At 42.4% G+C, this 18,749-nt stretch overlaps 1 protein-coding gene across 5 annotated transcripts in view; it reads right to left on the reverse strand.

Moving 5' to 3' along the window:
• TNRC6B (trinucleotide repeat containing adaptor 6B) overlaps window positions 1–18,749 on the reverse strand; it is a 211,491-nt gene that overhangs the window by 72,528 nt on the left and 120,214 nt on the right. For all 5 annotated transcript variants that reach the window (XM_054031143.1, XM_054031135.1, XM_054031161.1 and 2 more), the window contains one exon: window positions 475–562. In XM_054031143.1, coding sequence (XP_053887118.1) covers window positions 475–562 — 88 coding nt within the window. The remainder of the gene's footprint in view (window positions 1–474; window positions 563–18,749) is intronic.

Here is an 18,749-nt window from a genome sequence, read left to right on the forward strand (position 1 = left end):
AAAAGGGGCTTTACTATTAAATATCCATTTATTCCTTCTCTTTTATGCCCCCTCAAAATAAAAAAAACCCATTATTTATCTTTCCTCTCCCAAATGTAAGTTTTGAGCTGACACTCAATTTCACTGCAGAGAGAAGTATATATTAAAAAAAAAAAAAAAAAAAAAAACCCACACCACAGCTGGAGGTGCAAGGATCAGAACCACCACTATTCAGTCCCCCTACAATATTGCTTTATAACATCCTCCTCCTCCCTCCAGTCCTCTAAAAATAACAAAAGAAATCCAAACCATACCATACAATTAAACTTTAAGCAAACTAACACAAAACCCAGAATCCTCAATGAGGCATTGCCATACTTCAGACAATGAAGCATTTTCACAAAGACTCAGTAAGTAAAGAAGCAAAACACTTGCTGAACAGGATTCTATATATTTAACAATTGGGAGTAGGGAAATATCAAATATCAAACCTACCTTCTGAGTAGATTCCTTCTTTTTCTTATCCTCTTTCTTCCTTTTCTTGTCTTCCATTAACTGTTCTTCCCTTTCTTGCTCCTTCTCTCTGTCAAAACCAAATAATTTATCAAGACACAGTCAAACAGTGTGCGCACGCACACACATTCACACTCATTCTCTCTCCATTCCTCTGCCAAGGAAAGTGATCTGAAATAACTGACTTAGATCTCTTCCATCTCTAATCTGACAGACAAGAGAACATGGGCAAATATTTTAGTCCACTCAGAATCTGCTCTTGGGGGTTTATATCAAACCCAGATTGTAATTTGTATTTGATAGCTCAATATGGTCCCAATCCTGCAATTTGTAGTGCATGAGAAAACCGCTGTACCTACAGAATGTCCCATTCAAGACAAACCTTGTATACATTAAGTACATGCCTGACAACAACCCGAGGAGGATTTTTTTTAAATGCTCATGAAATTGGGCTGTACTACCTGTATTATTTCCTGAAAAATCCTGTGCATTTTTCCCCTGACAAAACAGAAACTGTAATTCTAATATATAATGGTTTGGTCTCATATGGCATTTATCTTCACAAGTGGAAGATTGTTCATTTGCTTGTAGCTATGTCATTTGTAAGCCATTAAGTGTGTCATATCAAATCTAAACCATAATTTATTATACACAACTTTAATTGCTAGGATATTGTACCCACCTACAGCATTTTTTGTGATGAAGCATACATTAAAAATTACTTTCCAGGGAATCCTTTTTTCAGAGGCATTTTTTCCCCAAAAAAATTTCTCTTGGGCAGATGCTGCCGTTGTCATGCTAACATCTTTGTTGCTATGTTTTCTATTAAATATGAATGTGCCAGAAAGTGATTGGTTAATTCACCATATCTATGCTACAGGGTGAGCTGTTTCTATGGTGAGTCACATTTTCATCTGACTGGCAATCTTCATCCACTCCAAGGGAATTTGGACCAACAAGATTTCAACTTGCCTGGAATAATTTCATTCTACTAGGTGGAGGTTAGGACAACTAATGTTAAAAAAAAATCTGATGGCTGATCAAGGTATGAGGGTTTTTGCGGGATAGGGTGTGCAAAGGAAGCAGGAGGAAGGTATCCCATACATTTTGAAGATAGACAGTAGCTTACATATATAATTTACCGTGTTTCTTCATGAGGAAAGATTCAAGTGGCAGATATACACAAAGTATTCAAACTATTTTAATGTAGATTAATGCATAGCACCGTCAGATTTATAAAGCTTTGAGATGCAAAACAGTTAATACATAGATGTATTTACATTGTACTGGAATAGGCAAAAGACACATTGCTGTTGACTGAAATGCTTATGTCACAGAAGTACAAGACTTTAGACATAAAACTCAAGCTTACTTTAACATAGGACTACCCAAAATAAAGTGCCCTCTCTTGTGAATAGGTTTGAACAAGAAAGTTGAAAAAATATCTAGTACCCCTTCATCAGAGATAGCTACTCCAGAGGTTTCCTCCCACAGACTATCCTACTTTAGTCGGCTTCTAAATTTGCACTCTCACATGCTATTACCAAACTCGTGTGTACAGAAAGGCATTTGTGTAACCAATCACTGAATTTGCACATATAAAATCAGAAACCAGTTTTTGAAAAAAATCCTTTTCTGAAGCCTGATTAGACAAGGAGTTTAAGCAGCTCTCTTTGCTCATCCCAGCCGTAAGGGTTCCAGGGAGATTAACAGAACAATTATCTGGTCTCCTGAGCTCAGGCTATCTTGCTGAAAAGAGACACATGGTCTCTCTAGATCCACCCCTTCGGTCTATGAGCAAATGGAGTGCACACAGACTGGCAGGTCCCCATTTCATAGAATTCAAAGCAAGTATTTCATGTCATGCTGAACAGCTTGCTTTACACACCCACAGTCTAGTAGTTTATAGACCAGCTCAGCTCTTATTCTCTCCTTTGCTCTACAAAAGGTCAAAGTGCACTTCCCAGCTCTACGCCATGGCAATGAAAAATCCCACCATTCTTCAGTTGTACTGACATGCATATGATGGGGAGTGAAGAGGAGCGCCTACTCTATACTTTCATGGAATTAAAAAGTAAAAACTAAACAGATTTTCATTTTTGCTTGAGCCTGTGTTTGTAACCAAAATATAAATCAAACTCTATTCCGATACTCAGATTTTAAGCTATTAAAACAGAATCAGAGTTTGTTCTTTCATGCTGTAAAGATATTTTAAAATCATGTAGCATTATGTACGCTTTCTGGTCTATATGTGCCAGTTATAAATAGTACCATTACTGAAAAGCAATTATTTCTAATAGTATGTGCAAGATGTTAAAGAGCTGTACAAAAGGATCTGCTGAAAGAGACACTAAAATGTAATTCAATTACAACAACCTGTGATGTCAAAAACACCAGACTTAGCAGTAGTGGACAGCTGGGTCTAACATCATGCCACGTGGATAAGTTTCCTCTTTTAAAGTAGTTTCCCTCCTTTTGGAAGTGGACGGGCAAGAATTAAATGTGTAGGGAAGGAACTCAGGACAAGAATTCTCTGCAGTCAGGCACGTAAAGCTGAAGATACAGTTTATGATAGGCTGTAATCGAAACAGAGCTAGGGACAGTAGCTTTGAAGATTATAAATTGAAGATCTAGCTGTAGTTATTTGCTTTAGTGATGACATACAGAAGGGAAGGTGATTACAGGAAATGCCTGCCTTCAGGAGTACCCAGGAAATTAAGCAAAAGGAGTTAGTGTTAAGACAATGGAGAATCTCCTGTTTTTGACTCACTTAACCTCTTTCATTCTATGAATTATTTTACAAGGATATTTTACAAAGATTATGCTTATCAGAACATCTATCAAAAACTGCAGCAATATAATAAAAACAATATTTTGTAATTATTTAGGCCCCGATTCATCAAGCATAAGCATGTGCTTAAGTTTCATTGAGTTCAATGGGACATAAGCATTTGCTAAAGTGATTTGCAGAAGTGAGGCAGAATACAGAACACTGCTACCCCTCTAATGCAGAATACAGAGGATCCCAAACTCTTGACAAACATGAATTAAGCCTCATAAACCCCTGTGAGGCAAGAAATTATCCCTATGTAATGGATGAAGAATCTGAGGCACAGAAAGTTTAATGAGACATCATTAACTAAAAACTAGTCAATTAGGAAAAAATTAGCTAAACAGTTTCAGATATGACATGTACCTCTGAGTTCCACTGACAATTTTTGTGATTATACAATCACATTTTCCCATTTTAAACCATATTTCTCTCTCCTGCAGTTGGGTCCAAGACCCATACAGAAACTGACCAATGAGAGAGCTGAAACTGCTGTATTACACCAAGTGCTGTCAAACACACAAAAGTGGAAAAAAAGGAAATAAACTGAAGAAAGTGTTCTGGTACAATAGTATTAAATGCTATAACAATAATAGATATAAAATTTCATACAAATGTGACTTTCAAAATGAAAGTGTCCTACAAACTCTCGTATCAGGATCACATGGGAAGCCTGTAAAAAGCTGCAAACAGAACCCAGAAATCCTGCCTACCAGTGCTTTTCCCCCATTCTAGGAGTCCAGAGTACACATGTATTATGTCTAGTGACTGACTGCTTTGACTGACACATTCAACATTGGAAGATATCTTATTAGCTCTAAATTAGTAAACAAAGTAATACAATGGCATGGGGGTCCTGTTTTTGTTTGCAACACAGTTATCAGTAGATCGACACATCACATCTCTGAAAAGAAAGTTTGCTAAGCTGCAAGGAAGGGCAAGCATTTTACTCATCACCTTTACAAAAGCCTGTGTATATTTTAAAAGGTCTATCAATCCAACAGCTGTGCTGTAATATTTTTGCAAAATCTCATTCATAACTTTTTATTGTCAAGAAAATAATTTTGGTGGCCTACAATAAAATTCATTTTCCATCTTTAAAAATAAGCATAATTCATCTTGACAGTTTTTAAAAGAAGGGAATTTGTGGGTTTGAATCCCTCAACCTCATTTTATGCTTTTAAGAAGTATCATAATGGGGACTTAATACATTCACAATATCTTATTAAAGTCTTGAGGACAACCACTTTTGCCTAAAACAGCAATGAGAAGCAGGATTTAGTCAGTCAGAAAGAAAAGCAAGCTCTCCAGCTGTCCACAACTATTTTATACTATTTTGTTAAGAGCTTCTAAATTATCAAACAATAAAGGAAGAATGGTCCAGATTTTCAAAAGTGATTAGGGAGCATTGAACATCCATCCTCTGAAATTTAGGCTGTATTGGTATGTTTCAAGTTTGGCATCCGAAATCACTTAACTGTTTTGAAAATCATGGGTTTTATTAGATTTAACAGAAAAAATGTATTTTTATTTCTCAGAAATCTGTTTGTACCAAAGATTCTTTATTGTTGAAGCCACACTGCCTCTGACCCAGAAAGATCACACAAGCTTTCAGAAGTTCTCGTGTTCTCTAACTCAAGGCAGAAAATTAGGTGCATTGTAGTGCGTTATGTCAGAGCTTCTGACCAGTAAAGAGTGTATGTATATGCACATGTATAGGTAAAATGCTATATATTGGTCTCTATATAAAGGAGAAACTATATAGTCTACTTTTAAAGTGAAAACTATGACTAAAAATATGCACAAGATGGAAGATAAACATCACAATACATAAGCAGGAACGGTGGATTTCTAGGAGTTCAGAAATAGACGCTTAGCAGTGTCAGGCAACACTTTATAACTGTATGAAGCAAGCTTTTTGTGTCTGCCCTGCAGACTCTAAAAAAAGATGAGCAATTTGGATGCTGGCATTCTTCTAGAAAATAGGTTTTCCAACAGTATATCTTCCCAACAGATTTAACGTCAGTTATCTACACTCCCATAAGAGCAGCTACAATGCAAAAACACCACCGAAGCTACTGTGTCCATGCTGGTGCTGCATACATTCGTGAGTGACATTAAGACTTGTAGGGGGACATCCCATGGTTATTTTCACTGCAGTAAGCTGAGCCACTTCATGAATTCTTTTCCCATCAATTGTGGGAGAACTTGTCTGTCATTTCTGGACACGGGAACTGTAGAAAGGCGCTGGAGCAGTCAAGTGGAGCAGACCTGCATCCACACTGCAGAGTGGTCAAGTTAGCTGTTGATGAGCTGTGATAACTCAGGCTTTAGCCTACCCCTGACAGGACAGGAAACAAGTTAAAAACACCTCCCCACTTAGGTTAAATGTTTTTTTGTGCAGACAGGACTTGAGTTACAGGTAACATCTGAGAAAACTGCGCAGCAAAAACAAGTATCAAGTGATAGCTGACAGTTCCAGACAACCAATGGGAAATGCAAGACCACCACTGGAAACAGGCCATAATTTTCAAACCTGAGTGCCTAAAATAAGAACTCAATCCATACTTGGGCACCTAAGTAAAAGTGGCTAGATTTTAAGAGATGCCAAGCACCCAGAACTTCCACTGAATTCTGTCAGTACAAATACCAGCTAACTCAGCATCTCTGAAAAATCAATTTTTTAAACATAATGAACTTTAGGCAGAAACACAGCCCATGTAAGAAACCTGGTCTTGCAAATCAAAGGGTATGTGTACACAGGGATAAAAAAAACCTACAGCTAGCCTGGGTCAGTTGACTTGGGCTTGTGGGGGTCAGATTCCAGGGCTGAGAAATAGATGTGTAGACATTCAGACTTGGGCTGGAGCCCAAGATCTGGGATCCTGTGAGGTACAGGATCCCAGAGAGCCCAAAGTCTACACAGTGAATTTTAGCCCCAAAGCCCAAGCCAGCTGACCTAGGCCAGCTAAAAACATGCTGCGGGTCTTGTATCCCTGTGTAAACAAACCCCAAGAGGCTCAAAAGGGACTTCGTTAATTGTGTAAAGACCATGATTAAATCCCATAACACTGCAGACTCTTTCAAATGTGTTATGCTGCACTCTCATAATAAGCCTATCAACTAAAGGCTGTACAGAAATAAAAGTCAAATAACAGAAAGACTAATAAGAAAGTAGTTTAAAGACCAGACCCATTCAAGGTGATAAATAATTTGTTTAGGACAAATGAAGTGTCATGTTTACAATAGACCAGATATCCTTCAGCATGAAAATGCTTTAAATGAGCTCTCCAACTCAATTTGAGCATATCGAGTTTCAGAAAAATTGAATGAGAAGCATTCAAATCACTTTTTGTTAGTTTGAAACAGCATCTTTGAGGGAACAGGTCATCCAGATACAAGAGTAACTGTGTAGTCTGAAAGAGCAATGAGTAAGTCTGTGGTCCAACTGCACTATTCTTACCCTGAATGGACAGTGAGCCACTTACAAAATTACTTAAGGTCAAGGTCACACCATGGTACTAGCTCAATACACCTGAGACAACAAAGCCAGAAGTTAGAAGTAGAGTATGAATTTATATAATAAGATCTCATCACTAGGTAGAGAAAAATTGATACAATCCATTTATTGAGTAAAATTATATATCAACATAAACAAAACAATATGCATACTGCTTTTACTGGATATTTTTAATAGTGTTTAAAATTATCATTCGTGTTTTCCAGAAGCAAAAGTTATTTGTCAGTCAGGCAGTCAGCGTAGCCTGCTTTCTTGGCTGAAAACCAAAGCAATGTCACTGTAAGGAGTCTGCTTTTTCCAAAGAGCATATCTGGAACAACGGATATGCTTTTATCATAGTAAAACATCATGAATTTTAAGTTGCTGTAAAACGTAATCAGACTACAGTATATTTAAACTACTAACAGAGTATTTCCCTTTAAAGGTAGACTTATCACAGACATTATTATTCAATGTCCCTGTCAAATAACGGAGTATTATTTATTCTCTATTGAGCACCACCTATAGTTGTGGGAATCTACTCAAGAAGATGTGGTCCCTGCCCAAAGAAGCTTCTAATTTTAAAAACTGGACAGAAAATACAACTCATACACAAGACACCTGATGACCAGTGATTGGAAGGTTCAATCTCACAGCTGTACAGTTGGTTTTGTTTGGTTTTAATTTCACTTGTGGGTTATCAAAGGGGATTTTGCTAACATAACTCAGCAGAAATTAAAACAGATTCAAAAGTAATAAATGGCCATTATTAAAATTCAGCAAGTTTCCCCTCCAAATTTAACTAAAGTGTGATTTTAAACAAATTTAGTTAAACCTGTACAAACAGCTGTGTGGACATTCTTATTTTAATTTAAACCAGGCTTATTTTGGTTTAGTTTAAAATCGATGAAGAACAGGTTTAAACTAAATTGAAATGAGCCACTCAAAATAAGAGTCCATACAATGGTTTGTGCACTGTCACAGATCCTCAGGAAAGAAAGTGCCTTGAGCTACTCAACAGTAAGTCATCAGGCCTATTAAGGAGCAGATGTAACTGATTTGAAAGGGACAGTTGTTCATTTGGCCACTGTCGCAGAAGAATGGTGTCTGATGTGCCCTGAAGACATTAGTGGTATTTGGAAGGAAGAGGGGCAAGTCACAGTTTTAAAATGTGGATTATAATGATGTTTCAGGTACAGGCAAAGAGAGAGGAAAAATACATGGGGAAAAAGTTAGGGCATTTGTTTCTATTTGTATTTAATTATATCAGAGTTAAAGCTCCTGTAGAAGTTATCCACAGTAGATTAAATTAGCCAAGGTACAGCCAATTAAAGAGACATGATCAAAGTTCTAAAATTTGAGCAATGCTTCCTCCATGTCTCAATTCGCAAAATCCACATAGAATTCATTATTTCTCCTAAACAGCAAATGGGGAGTGGTGGAAGCTGTCAACATGCATTTGCATTCATGATACAAAACATCGATAAGATGAATCAGATTTTAAAAAGGTGATAAAAATAATTTTAGAAAGTCTATTATTTACTGAAGTATCCAGTTACAAATCTATGTAACTAAAACCCTGATCACTTGCATTTATTGAAAAAAGGCTAGCGCTACTATACACCCAGTAGTGAGCTGGAGCCAATTCGCCGGAACCGGCTGTTAAATGTAGAAGCCGGTTTAGAACCATTTGTTAGGGTTACCATACGTCATGGCTGCTGTTGGGAGACATCTCGGCTCTGTACAGCTGAAGAGCCAAGTGTCCTTTGCCCAACCGCTACCTTCCCCTGGTTTGCCGCGCAGCCTCCCTATTCCTCCCCCGAGCCTCGTCACCCCCAATTCCTCCCCTCCCCGAACCTTGTCACCCCCGGATTCCTCCCCCCAGCCTCATCCCCCTCTCCCCCCGCCCCCCGATTCCTCCCCTCTGAGTCGCCTCTTACCTTGGGCTCCGGCAGGCTACAAGCTGTAGGCTGATTGAATCAGACTGCAGCTCGCAGCCTGCTGGAGCCCAAGGTAAGACGGGGAGAGGAGGAATTGGGGGGTGACGAGGCTGGGGGAGGGAGGAATCGGGGGGGTGATGAGGCTCAGGGAGGGAAAGGCATGGGATCCCAGGGGGCAGTGAGTTGCCTGTCTGTGTGTTCTAAATAATAGCTGTTGTTCCCCTAGCAAAATCCTCTCCTCTACATTTCCTTTCTATTTTTGCCTCATTTTCTCCAGTTTATAGTTCTGTTTTTAAAGCCTGTATTAACTATTCATGTTAATCTGTCTCTCTGTTTCAGACAGGGTTAAATATGTAACTTATTTTACTTAGAAAAATAGCAGGAGAGATAATGGTAAGACTATATCAGCCAGCATTCTAAAGAGGATCTGTCCGTTACACTTTGTGAATAGGAAAAATAAAACTTGTCTTTGAATTTTATTAACCAATGTAATTGCTTTTAACACATCAGGAAGAAAGGCAATGACCTGAAGACCTGTTTGTATAATAATGGAAATACTATGGTTTCTCACTGGCTAACTGTTAAAACATCATTTCTTTTGTTTACAGCCACTGGCAGTAGCTATATAATCCCTTACCCACAATGGTGTTCTGTAACATTTGCCATGGCTACTGTCTAAATTCTTGCCAAGCTTTTCATCATATCCACAGAATAGAGATTAAATTAATGTAACTGCTAGCTTCAATTCATACTAGTGCTTGTAAAAACTGCTTCATCAAAGCACTTAATTCAATTTTGCAATAAATATCAGAATCCAATAAAGATTATTAAATCTGACTTATTGCCTACATACGTATTATATTTGGAGACACAGTCAGCTATTATTCAACAGTGAGGTTCAGGCGGGGGGGGGGCAGTCAGGGGGCAGGAGTGTGAAGAGGGGTTGGGGCAGTCAGGGAGCGGGGCGAGTTGGGTAGGAGGTGGGATCTGGGGGAGGGGGTAGCTAGGGTGGGGGGGTCTCGGGAGGGGGTGTCAGGGGACAAGGAGCGGGGGGGCTGATGGATTGCGGATTCTGAGGGGGGCAATCGGGGGCAGGATGTGGGGGGGGTCGGATGGAGGGGGGGGGACAGCTGTTTTGGGAGGCATAGCCTTCCCTACCCGAACCCTGATACAATTTTGCAACCCCGATGTGCAGGGCCGATTCGAACTTTAGGAAGTGCAGGGCCCAATTCGAGCAGTTTTGACAGGGCCCCGGCAGGGATGACTAAAAAAAACAAACCACGTAAAAAAACACGTGGGGCTTGTACTCACCGAGCGGCGCTCCAAGTCTTCGGCGGCAGGTCCTTCACTCGCTCTGGGTCTTCGGAGGCACTGAAGGACCTGCCGCCGAAGTGCCGGTAGGGAACCGGTTGTTAAGATTTTGGCAGCTCATCACTGTATACACCTGTTCAGCACTTCAAAGGTTCAAAACTATCAGCTAAACAATTTGATTTGATTTTTTTTAGAAGAGGTCTTAATGGGGCTTTCACCAACACTATCTAAATCTTATGGATAGTTTTTACCCAGAAAGAACTTCTCTGGCTATGAAACCCGCAAACAATAGGTAGAGTGAAGAATGAGTAACTCAATTACCACAACAAATTCAACACACTGAAATCTGAGACTGATAAGGGAATCAGGCTGCAAAAAGCTTGCCTGTGAGCATTGGTGGCCTTCAGAGAAGAAAGTAAGAGTTAACATCTCTTTTTAAACCACAAGCTGTCTCTTCCCTCCAAAAACACCCATCACAAAAAAAACAACTATGTTATTATAAACAGAATTCTACAGTAACAGGAGAGGGTCTATTTGGCAAAAGATCCCTCTCTCTGTCTTCCACAATACTCTGGGTGAAGTCTTCCCTTCAGCCCTGCAGTGACAATTGAGGGTGAGCCTTTGGAAGGCTGAATTTTCACTTTAAGAGGCAGGGCTGGCCTTACGGAAAATGGTGCCCTGGGTGAACTTGTATTGTGGCACCCCGGCCCCCACTGCCTCCACCGCCATTGCCCCTGGGCCCCAGTGCCACCCCTGGGCCCCACTGCCTCCCCTGACCTCCACAAAAGTCTCCCCTGGCCCCCGTTACTTCCCAAGGATTCCACACACACACACACACACACACCCAGCCCCCTACCCATCTCATTGCCCCCAGGCCCCGCTGTCTCCCCCACTGCCCCACGCTCCCTTCCACAGCCTCACACCCCAGACCTAACCCATTCCTTGCCTCTTAACCAGATGACCCCTGATCACAGTGCCCTGGGCAGTTGCCCACCTCTCCATAAGGCCGACCTTGTTCAGGGGGATTCTGCTAAACTGAGACCAAGGTCACGTCTACACTGGCAGAGTTAAAGCACCGCTCAGAGAACGCTGAAGGGAAACCGTTGTTGTGTGTTCACACTGTCAGCTGCCTGCGCAATAGCGTGTTCACACTTGCTGCGGTATTCAGAGCGGTGCACTCTGGGCAGCTATCCACAGAGCATCTCTTCCTCTTCTGCCACTAAGAGCTGTGGGAAGGTGGAGGAGGTGGCGGGGCATCCTGGGTCCTGTCCCAATGACCTGTGATGCATTGCTTCGCATCCCAGCAATCCCTGTGCTTCTGTCCGCATTTGGCACCATCTTTCAACAGTTCATGTATTGTGCACCCTGCCTCTTCGGGCTGCAGGAATGGATCCCAAAACGTTGACCAGTATGCTGCTCGCTCTGACCAACATGTCACAAGTGGCAGTGGAGTTATTCATTAAAATACAAAGACAAGAGGAGTGCAACATTGATTTCGCCACACATAGTAGCTACAACACGAGATTGCTTGTGGCATTCACGGAAGTGCTGACCACATTGGAACGTTGCTTTTGGGCTCCGGAAACAAGGACTGAGTGGTGATCACATTGTCATGCACATCTGGGATGATGAGCAGTGGCTGCAGAACTTTCGGATGAGGAAAGCCGCATTCATGGGACTGTGGGATGAACTCGCCCCAGCCAAGCGGCGCAAGGACACGAGAATGAGAGCTGCCCTGTTGTTGGAGAAGCGCATGGCAATTGCACTGCGGAAGCTTGCTACTCCAGACTGCTACCAATTGGTCGCTGATCAGTTCGGAGTGGGAAAGTCTACTGTTGGACTCGTGTTGACGGAAGTGTGCAGGGCATTAATCGCATCCTGCTCCGAAAGACCGTGACTCTGGGCAACATGCATGACATTGTAGATGCCTTTGCACAAATGGGCTTCCCTAACTGTGGAGGGACGATAGATGGCACGCATATTCCAATTCTGGCACCAGACCACCTAGCCACTGAGTATATTAATCACAAGGGGTATTTCTCAATGGTTCTCCATGCGCTTGTGAATCACCGTGGGCGTTTCACAGTCATTAACGCAGGCTGGTCTGGAAAGGTGCATGATGCACGCATCTTTCAGAACACTGGCCTGTTCAGGAAGCTGCAAGCAGGGACTTTCTTCCTGGACCAGAAGATCACCATAGGGGAAGTCAAAATGCCCATTGTGATCCTGGGAGACCCCCCCCCCCCCAACTCCTTAATGCCCTGGCTTATAAAGCCATACATAGGGCAACCTGATAACAGCAAGGAGCGGTTCAACAAGCTGAGCAAGCAGAGAATGACTGTCAAGTGTGCTTTTGGACGTTTAAAAGCCCACGGGCACTGCCTCTATGGGAAACTGGACCTGGCCGATGACAATATTCCTATGCTTACAGCCGCGTGCTGTACACGACATAATATTGGGAAGGGTGAAAGCTTCACTCAGGGCTGGACCACAGAGGCTCAGCACCTGGAGGCTGAGTTCGAACAGCCAGAGACCAGGGCTATTAGAGGAGCACAGCACAGGGCCATAAGGATCAGGGATGCCTTCAGGCAGCAATTTGAAGCTGAAAGCCACTAATATCTGTTGATATGCTCAGGAGTGCAGTGCTTGTAATGCTAGGAGGTGATTGGTGCACATGATGCAATATGTGGGTTTAACATAATTGTATGTTGCTTTGCAGGGCTCTTTTTGCTTTCAATTAATAGAATAAAGATTGCTTTCAATCCAACGCAATTCTTTTATTAAAAGACCACAACCAGAGGAGAGAGTTAAACAAAAACAACAGAAAAACCATCAGCAGTGACGGGGATGGGGGAAGGGAAGATCCCAAGATGGCTAAAGACTTGTGTATGTCCAGTGATCATATCCAACCTTCTCCTTTGGAATACAATGCAGCGGGTACTGTATTTCAGCAGGGTCAAACTCAGAGGGATGGGTGTTGAGTGAAGTGGGTGGTGGGATTCTGCAGTGCTTGACTGTGAGGAGGGAGGAGTGGAATGCTGTGGGTATAGACTGGAGCCAGAAGGTTGATAAGGGTGTTGGCGGTGTCTGGGGGGCGCATGGAAAAGAGTTTTTTGTGACAGGAGCTGCAGGGGAGGGCAGGCGCAGAGCTGCTCGATTTGAAGAGCTAGTATCACCTGGAGCGTGTCTGCTTGGCGCTCCATAACCTTTAAGAGCCGCTCCATGGCTCCATTCTGGCATGCCACTTTCTCCTTTTAGTCCCTCTTCTCACTGTCCCGCCACTCCTTCAATTCCTGTTGCTTGGCGGTGGAAAGCATCATAACATCATGCAGAAAATCCTCCTTAGTTCTTCTTGGACCCTTTCTAATTCTGCACAGCCGTTCAGCCACCGATAACAAAGAGGGAGGCTGGGCTCCCAAGGTCATCTCTGTGAAGTTTAAATGCAACATTTTACAGAAGCAGTATTAAATTAAATAAATAAATTAATGGAGATATCCCATCTCCTAGAACTGGAAGGGACCTTGAAAGGTCATCAAGTCCAGCCCCCTGCCTTCACTAGCAGGACCAAGTACTGATTTTGCCCCAGAACCCTAAATGGCCCCCTCAAGGATTGAACTCACAACCCTATTGTTTGCAACACAGACAACACTGACTACAAGGAGTGGAAGATGGGAGGGATTAGCAAGGAAAGCTACCTTATTGAGGTCAAAACATGTAGGGATAAAGTGAGAAAGGCCAAAAGCCATGTAGAGTTGGACCTTGCAAAGGGAATTAAAACCAATAGTAACAGGTTCTATAGCCATATAAATAAGAAGAAAAAAAAGAAAGAAGAAGTGGGACCGCTAAACACTGAAGATGGAGTGGAGGTTAAGGATAATCTAGGCATAGCCCAATATCTAAACAAATACTTTGCCTCAGTCTTTAATGAGGAGCTTAGGAAGAATGGTAGGATGACAAATGGGAATGAGGATATGGAGGTAGATATTACCACATCCGAGGTAGAAGCCAAACTCGAACAGCTTAATGGGACTAAATCGGGGGGCCCAGATAATCTTCATCCAAGAATATTAAAGGAACTGGCACATGAAATTGCAAGCCCATTAGCAAGAATTTTTAATGAATCAGTAAACTCGGGTGGTTGTATCGTACAACTGGAGAATTGCTAACATAGTTCCTATTTTTAAGAAAGGAAAAAATGTGATCCGAATAACTATAGGCCTGTTAATTTGACATCCGTAGTATGCAAGGTCTTGGGAAAATTTTGAAGGAGAAAGTAGTTAAGGACATCGAGGTCAATGGTAATTGGGACAAAATACAACATGGTTTTACAAAAAGTAGATCGTGACAAACCAACCTGATCTCCTTCTTTGAGAAGGTAACAGTTTTTAGACAAAAGGAAATGCAGTGGATCTAATTTACCTCGATTTCAGTAAGGCATTTGATACGGTTCCACATGGGGAATTATTAGCTTAAATTGGAAAAGATGGGGATCAATATGAAAATTGAAAGGTGGATAAGGAACTGGTTAAAGGGGAGACTACAACGGGCCATACTGAAAGGTGAACTGTCAGGCTGGAAGGAGGTTACTAGTGGAGTTCCTCAGGGATCAGGTTTGGGGACCAATCTTGTTTAATCTTTTTATTACTGACCTTGGCACAAAAAGTGGGAATGTGCTAATAAAGTTTGCGGATGACACAAAGCTGAGAGGTATTGCTAATACAGAGAAGGACTGGGATATCATACAGGAAGATCTGGATGACCTTGTAAGCTGGAGTAATAGTAATAGGATGAAATTTAATAGTGAAAAGTGCAAGGTTATGCATTTAGGGATTAATAACAAGAATTTTGATTATAAATTAGGGACATATCAGTTGGAAGTAATAGAGAAGGAGAAGGACCTCGGAGTATTGGTTGATCACAGGATGACTATGAGCCGCCAATGTGATATGGCCATTAAAAAGTTAATGCGGTCTTGGGATGCATCAGGCGAGGTATTTCCAGTAAAGATAAGGAGGTTTTAGTACGGTTATACAAGGCACTGGTGAGATCTCATCTGGAATATTGTGTGCAGTTCTGGTCTCCCATGTTTAAGAAGGATGAATTCAAACTGGAACAGGTATAGAGAAGGGCTACTAGGATGATCCGAGGAATGGAAAACTTGTTTTATGAAAGGAGATTCAAAGAGCTTGGCTTGTTTAGCCTAACCAAAAGAAGGCTGAGGGGAGATACGATTGCTCTTTATAAATATATCAGAGGGATAAATATCAGGGAGGGAGAGGAATTATTTAAGCTCAGTACCAATGTGGACACAAGAACAAATGGATATAAACTGGACATTAGGAAGTTTAGACTTGAAATTAGACAAAGGTTTCTAACCATTAGAGGAGCGAAGTACTGGAACATCCTTCCAAGGGGAGTAGTGGGGGCAAAAGACATATCTGGCTTCAAGATTAAGCTTGATAAATTTATGGAGGGGATGGTATGATGGGATAGCCTAATTTTGGCAATTCATTGATCTTTGATTATTAACAGTAAATATGCCCAATGGTCTGTGATGGGATGTTAGATGGGGTGGGATCTGAGTTACTACAAAGAATTCTTTCCTGGGTGCTGGCTAGTGAGTCTTGCCCATATGCTCAGGGTTTAGCTGAGCACCATATTTGGGGTCGGGAAGGAATTTTCCTCCAGGGCAGATTGGCAGAGGCCCTGGAGGTTTTTCACCGTCTTCTGCAGTGTGGGGCACGGGTCACTTGCTGGAGGATTCTCTGCACCTGGAGGTCTTTAAACCATGATTTGAGGACTTCAATAACTCAGACGTAGGTTAGGGGTTTGTTACAGGAGTGAGTGGGTGAGATTCTGTGGCCTGCATTGTGCAGGAGGTCAGACTATGTTATCATAATGGTCCCTTCTGACCTTAAAGTCTATGAGTCTATGAGACTCATTGCTTTAAAACACAGTCAGTACTCACACACCTGTCACTAACTGGCTGACCCCAGGAAAGCACATGAGCCACAAGACCCCCAAAATGGTTAGTAGCCGCAGGAGCAGGGTAAATCAGTATTCCTGGTCCCTGCTGTACACTGGGCAAGTGGCTCTTGGGAAGAGCCAGCACTGGGGGGCAGGGCCTGATAATCATTCCTGTCCCCCACTTTCCACAGGATAAAGGAAGATATCTCGCTGCTGGGAGTGAGCAGGGAATCAAGGGAGGGTCTTCTCCAAGCCTGCGGCTTTCGCCCTGGCCCCTATGCAACTCACCTATCTGCAGCAATGCCTCCCCTGCCGGCACAGCGGCATGGAAAAGTTACTGTTAATGGGGCAAGAAACAAAGCAGCTCTGCTGAAGAACCTGCGGCAGCGGAGTGCCCAGCATCTCCACGAGAGTTTCCTGGAGTTCTCTGAGGGAGATTCTCGTGAAGTGAGGGAGTCAATCAACAGCCTGTTCCACTGCTCAGACTAGGCATTCGGTGGGAGATAAGCCTGCTTTCTGCAACCCTTCTGCCTCCAACAACTCGCTTCAGCTATTCCCAAAATTAGATCCACTTCCCAGGGGCCTCCTCTTCTGTTTGCACTTTGCCAAGATCCGACTGTTGTGACTGGCTAGCCTCCTCCAGGGTAGAAAAGAGCTCCTGGCTGCATGCATCTCTGACCCCCGAGTCATCCTCTGCATCTCCCTCCCCTCCACATCCTCGTCCAAGATTTCCTCGTCCTGGTTTGGTCCACTCTCGACTGGCACGCAAGCCACCAAAGCATCCACAGTGGTCTTCGCAGTGGAGGTGGAGTTGCCACTGAGTATCGCATCCAGCTCTTTGTAGAACCGGCAGCTCGTGGGCGCAGCACCGGAGCAGCAGTTTGCCTCCCACGTCTTGTGGTAGGCATTCTACAGCTCCTTCACTTTGACCCTGCACTGCAATGTGTCCCGGTCATGGCCCCTTTCTGTCATGGCCCAAATCTGTCCGTAGGTATCTTAATTCCTACGGCTGGAGCGCAGCTGGGACTGCACTGCCTCCTCTCCCCAAATGCTGATGCGTCCAGCAGTTTGGCATTGCTCCAAGCAGGGGATTGCCTGATGCGTGGAGCAGGCATGACCACCTGAAAAGATGCACTGAGACCACAGTCTGCATCACCGAGCAAACAGGAAGGGGACTTTCAAAATTACAAAGGAATTTACGGGGTAGGGCCGACAATTGGTCACCTCAGGGCAGGGCAGTAGAGTTCAAACTGATGATCAGAGAGGTGAGAACAGGCATTGTGGGACACCTCCCCGAGGACAACTGCAGTGCTGTGATTGACCAGGATGTCTACACTGGGACCGCAGGGCTGTAGCCCCGGCACAGAAAGCTGTACACCTCTGTTGGGGTGGGTTTTTTAAAGCGCTATAACTGTGCAGTTTCTGCACACTAAATGGCTTGGCAGTGTGTACACCTTGGGAGTTACAGTGCAGAAAGCTGCTTTACTGCGCAGAAACTTGCCAGTGTAGACAGGGCCCAAGAGCCAGGGATTCTGCCTTACACCTCTTCCCAAAGATCAGTGGCAACTTATCAACTCCCTCTCTCCACTGCTCAAGCAAAAGCAGAAAAAGAATGAAAGGTGATAAGCCTCCAGGAATACAGAACTTAACACTTATATGGGAGGTGATAACTGCCCTATATCAAAATGATTATCACAGTGGAATCCAATTTATGAATAGACTGAAGCGTCACTTGTATATACTGTACTATGGAAGTTATCCATTTTTAAGAAGAGGTGAACCAGTTCAGCTGCACCCATCATTGATACCTAATTTTTGTAATGTAGACATGACTTAAGAGAATACGTGCTTTTCTGGGTTCTTCTGTTTTCCAAATTAATGTTTATGAAATTAAAATTCAATTTCTGTCCTTTGAGAGAAATTTTGCAGATTTTTCCCCCTTTGCGCTTATGAGACTTCTCTCCATTATGCTATCCAAAAGAAACATTTTACCGATTTCACTGTGCATACAGAAGTAAGTTGGGAATCCTACTTTGCCACACAACATGGGGCTTGAAATGAATGCAGGCAATCGGAGAAAAATGCCAGATGTCAGTTAAAACATCTCTTATTAGCCTACAAGTATAGCATGCACAAATATTTGCCAGCATGGTTTTGTACTAAAGGGTTATAAAACTAGAAAGGTTTAGGACATTTACAATCCCAAGAGGTTCACATACCAGTAGAAAAGCTATTAGCTGGAAACTTAACAGAAAAAGTTTCACTGGCCCCATCCTTACTGAGGATTTTAGGGGATTTCTAACTGGTTAGGTGCCTCAGAATATGCAAAGAAAGTGAAACTTTTCCTATTATATACGCTACCCTTCCAGATTTCTGATTCAAGAAACCTACAAGCATTTTAACATGAAACACACAAATAGAATGAGCAAGTATTTCTGTAGTTAAAGGGAGGGGGAGAGTGAGAGTAGGACATTAGACTGAGTCAAATACTAAATTCTATTCGCAGCTCTGCCAATGACTCACTTGTGATTTTAGGAAGTTACAACCTTGCTATGACTCAGATTTCCCAACAGTAAAGTGGCAATAATGCTTATAACTTTTGTGAAACACTCTAATATCTATGGATCAAAATATATATAAGTGCTAAATATTATCTTTGGACAGCAGTTAAAAAGCATACTGTAAAACCTCACAGTAGCAAAATTAATGC

The sequence above is a fragment of the Malaclemys terrapin genome, chromosome 1 (genome assembly GCF_027887155.1).
Source record: "Malaclemys terrapin pileata isolate rMalTer1 chromosome 1, rMalTer1.hap1, whole genome shotgun sequence".
Taxonomy (NCBI): Eukaryota; Metazoa; Chordata; order Testudines; family Emydidae; genus Malaclemys; species Malaclemys terrapin.